The sequence below is a fragment of the Giraffa tippelskirchi genome, chromosome 5, assembly GCF_054371585.1.
Source record: "Giraffa tippelskirchi isolate mGirTip1 chromosome 5, T2T-mGirTip1v1.2.pri, whole genome shotgun sequence".
NCBI lineage: Eukaryota > Metazoa > Chordata > Mammalia > Artiodactyla > Giraffidae > Giraffa > Giraffa tippelskirchi.
This window is the reverse complement of record NC_137279.1, coordinates 18,073,909-18,078,489: the sequence shown is the minus strand read 5'-3', so window position 1 is coordinate 18,078,489 and position 4,581 is coordinate 18,073,909. Positions and strand designations below refer to the sequence as shown.

At 53.4% G+C, this 4,581-nt stretch overlaps 1 protein-coding gene across 1 annotated transcript; it reads left to right on the top strand.

The window, feature by feature from the left end:
• Positions 1-1,218: 1,218 nt before the first annotated feature.
• Positions 1,219-4,238, top strand: IER5 (immediate early response 5). The gene has a single exon (XM_081485827.1). It carries the CDS (start codon positions 2,297-2,299, stop codon positions 3,269-3,271), a length of 975 nt encoding a protein of 324 aa, XP_081341953.1. The 5' UTR covers positions 1,219-2,296; the 3' UTR covers positions 3,272-4,238.
• Positions 4,239-4,581: the final 343 nt, after the last annotated feature.

Genomic DNA, 4,581 nt, shown 5'->3' with positions numbered 1-4,581 from the left:
TTAAGTGGTAATTAAGGGTGCTGACCGTTCTAGGATCCATTCTGTGGTTCCCTTAGTAAACAGTCTTTGGTAGCTCCCTCATCTCCTCATAGGTATCCACAACCCTCTATCATGTAACCCCGGCCTTTATTTCCAGTCTTTCCCACTTACTGTAGGTGCCTGGCACCCCTGCCAAATGAAGTGTTCTTTACAATGGACTCAGTGGCCCCTGATGCTTGGAACTTGTGGACCCCACCTCGGGGATTTTCAACACTCTCCTCAAATACAAATTCTTTGTTCCATCTAGGTTCCTTCCTTCCCCTGTCTTTTTCCACCCCAAGTCATGTAAGGTGTGATGTTCTAAACATTCACTGCTAGCATGTGATACCATGTTTTCTCTTCCAAACAGCTCTAAGAGGTAGGCACTATTACTATCATCTCTATTTTAAGACAAAAAATACCAAGGCACAGAGAAGTGAATTAATTTTCCAAAGGTCACACAGCAGGCAAAAAGTAGAGCTGGGATTGCAACTCAGGAAGCTTATCTTCAGAGCCTATATTCTTAGTGTTTTATAGTGATGACTAGCTCTCAAAGAGAAAATAGAAGAAAAAAATTGCTCATTATTACACAAAACACACGGCTTGCTTTTGTAATTATTTGTGTTGACATTTTATCTCTTTCTTTAGGTAAGCTGAAAATTCCTAGAGAAGGGGAACTCTGGGTCGTATGGACTAGTGTCTGTTATCATCATTAAGTTGTGAGGATAGATAATTTCTGAGCCATCACATCCTGATTATGAATTAGCCTAATCAAACCTGCCCTTCACTAGTACTTTTCCCAACTAAATACATTACTTGGCCAAACCCTGATGCAAAATCAGGCTAGCGTTCCACATGGACTCCAAGAAAACTGTGCTTAGTTTGGTGACTCAGATTGTGAATGAGAGTTGTCATTCATCGGAAGACACTGCATAATAGAACAGATGTGTGTGATTTCTCCTTTTTAGACGTGGAGAAATTGAAGCATCCTGAGGTTATTTACCCAGCATCAGGCAGGTCTGTGGTGGAGCTTAGCTGGGACTAACTCAAACTGACTCTCCAGGAACCCAGTCTAGGACCCTGGACAACCCTCTGGTGTAAGGATCTGCAAACAGACTAAATCATCGACTGACCAGAAAATTCTGGAACACTCTTCCCCTATATTTTCACCTTGACACAAAATAAAATTATGACATCATAATGGGAATACAGGACTTCTCTATTTATCCTTTTATAAGGTGTTAGATTTTTTTCCCCCAAGGGTGGATTGGTCAGTCCTCGTGTTGAAGAAAAATCATTGTGAAGAATGTGAACCACCTTTCACTGTAACTGATGTTACAACTGTATTGGTTCTAGAAACTAGAGAACAAAGTGATAAATACTAGCTTAAATAAAGAACCAAAAACTTTGTAGTTTGGAACTTTTAGAACCCCCGTTTTCTTTCTTCGGTGTTAAAATTGACAGGTACTAGAGTGTATGTGACTTTAGGAGGCAAGGGATTTATCCAAAATTAATATCTGCTAAATATCTTGTAGCAAAATGATGTTATCTAGGCGAATCCTGTGCCGCGTTTTGCCTTCGTCTCCATTTCTGTCAGGGTGCGCGGAGCTTACAGGTGTATGTCGCCTTGGAAACGGTGGTGCGGGGTGGGAATGGGAGAGCTGATCCAGGAAGGATCGAGGCTTTATTGCCGAACAAAGTCCACCACCATACTCGGATGAAAGTTCGAATGGTTTAGTTCACTCTGATTCCTGGAAGCAGCGCCCAGGCCAGCACCTTTAAGGACAAACAACGCCGTGGCTGTCCCGCGCTCCTTATCACGAGCGCTCGCAGCCCTGGCTCAGGGTAACCGCCTGCAGGCGGTCGCGCGCGTCTCCCCCTTTAAGAACCTTCTCCGCGGGACTAAGGTTCGAATAGCCCTGGCGCCCCTCCTCGGCCTCTGATTGGCCGCTCGAGGCGCACGAGGGCGCGCCGAAGGCCCCGGAACGGTTGGCGGCCTTTCGCGATTGGCTGTCGAGAGGCCTTTATAAGGCGCCGGGCGCCCAGCTTTCCTTCAGTTAGCGACCGGACGCGAAACTGGCTGTGTGACTGTAGTGGGGAGAGCGTGGAAGCTAGTGAGCGCGTCGTCAGAGCCGTTTCTCTTCGGGAGTCTTCACAGACCGAGGGTCCACCCCCCGTGGCGGACTTGTTGGCACTTCTTGTTCCCGTCTCAGCTTCAGAACGTGGGCCGGGGCTCACCTCTTCACCTCCGCGGCAGCCCTGGGAAGGAGGCGGCAGGATGGAGTTCAAACTGGAGGCTCACCGCATCGTCAGCATCTCCCTGGGCAAGATCTACAACTCGCGGGTCCAGCGCGGCGGCATCAAGCTACACAAGAACCTCCTGGTCTCGCTGGTGCTCCGCAGCGCCCGCCAGGTCTACCTGAGCGACCCGTGCCCCGGCCTCTACCTGGCCGGTCACCCGGGGGCCCCGGCGCCGCCGCAGCAGCCGGAGGAGTCGGCGGCCGGGCCACCCGCGGGCTGGGGGGAGCCACCTCCGCCGGCCGGCCGTGCTGCCTGGCCGGAGCCCGAGCCCCAGCCGGAGCGCCCTGCCGTCCCAGAAGTGCCAAGGGCGGGTGACGCGGAGCCCGCGGCCACGGTGACGGCTGCCGGGGACACTCTTCAGGGCGGAGAGGCGGAGGCGCCGGAAGCTGCCTGGCGCCGCATGGAGGGACCGCGAGAGACGGCGGTCGGAGGAGCCGGGGGTCCCGCCGGAGCCTCGGGGATCTTCCCCGAGGGGCCCGAGCCAGCGCGCGGCCCCTGCGGCTGCCCCCCGGGGGACGAGGACAAGCTGAGCGCGGCCCCACGCGTGGACGGCTGCCGCGCGCCGCGCCCCGCGGCGGCTGAGCCCCCCGCGTCGCCCCCTGTCTGCGCCAGAAAGCGCGGCGCGGGGTGGGTGGGCGGCGGCCCCGCGGACTGCCCGGCGCCCGGCTCGACCCCGCTCAAGAAACCCCGCCGGAACTCAGAGGAGCAGCCGGGCGGGGCGGCGGCGGCCGAGGAGGAGGAGGAGGAGATGGAGACCGGTAACGTGGCTAACCTCATTAGCATCTTCGGTTCCAGTTTCTCGGGACTCTTACGGAAAAGCCCCGGGGGCGGCCGGGAGGAAGCGGAGGGAGAGGAGAGCGGTCCGGAAGCCGCCGAGCCCGGGCAGATCTGCTGCGATAAGCCGGTGCTGAGAGACATTAACCCTTGGAGCACTGCCATCGTGGCCTTCTGAGCCCCCGGGGTCCCCTTGCGGAGAGGAAGTTGAGCAGCGGGCGTCCCGACGTGAGGGCTGGGCCTCTCCCGGCGGCGAGGACGCCCCCGAGGCCGGCGGCGCCGAGCGCGAGGGGGTGCCGCCGGGCGGTACAGACTGCCCTTGGGCTTGGCGGCCGGCTGGGCCGAGCCTCTCGGGTCTTCTCTGGAGACTTGGGAGTGGGAGACTTATTGGAAGAGGACGGCGATCGTGGACTTTTGTGTCTGTGTATGTCGGTGTGTCTCGTTGAATTAAGGCTATTTTGTCCCTCTGGAGAGCGTCACCTCTTCCCCGCAGTTTAGGAGATTGGGGCAGACAGGGACTTTCCTCTGCCGGCAGCGCCGAGAAGGAAGCGGCGAAAAAGGCCGGGGCCGGGGAGTTCCCCGTTCGCTCTCGGGGGAGGAAGGGACTTTACACACACCCCTTATATGAAAGCTAGAACCGCACCGGGGCCAGGAGCGGCGTTTCCTCCCAGGATTTCCTCGGACTAGAGGGATTTAGTCTGGAGTAGAGACTTGTATTATTTCTCTCCTTCTCCACCTTTCTCTGTCACTGAAGAAACGTTTATACCCTGTGATTACTCGGGGAAAGGGAGGGAGTGTTAGCTGCCCTTGTCTTCCTCGCGGGGGGAAAAAAAGCCTGATAAACTTCACAGAAGAGTTCAAGCTTGGAAATATGGAGTTTATAGAGAAAAGATTTATTTTTTAAAAGCTCTAGATCAGAACTACTACACAGTGCTTTTAAAAAGTATTTAAGGAAATAAAGTTTACAGACAGAAGCCCTAAGTGGAAAGGCCCTATGGTTTTGTAGATAGTGACTCCAGTCTTTGTTGTATAAAGGTTGGGGGAACTGACAAGGTTTTTGTACAGTATTTTCTCCTTCGTTGTATTGATTTTTGTATAAAAATGTAACTTGACGTGTCTAACACGTATTAAATATTTTGAAGCAACTTCACTGCCTCCTTGTGTGTAAATCGCCTGTCTGGGTGCGAGGGAAGTGGGAGGAGGGCAACAACTACTGTCCGCCTGGAAAATTAAAGGTGTGGTTCTTAATGTCAGTTGTGCAGACTGGGGACATTGTTTGCTGACTTCATTAAGTATGGAGAGGCACATTTAAGCTTTCTCCCTCACATCAGAAGACTGCTGTTAGGTACTAATATCGGTGGTCTGCCAGTTTCTTGAAACCTGCCACTAAAACTCCCTTTTCTAAAGTCAATTTAGGCAATTTGATTTTTAGCCCAATCTGACAGTGTCTAATATTAAATAGCTTAAGTGCCAACTTCTGAGGCCCTT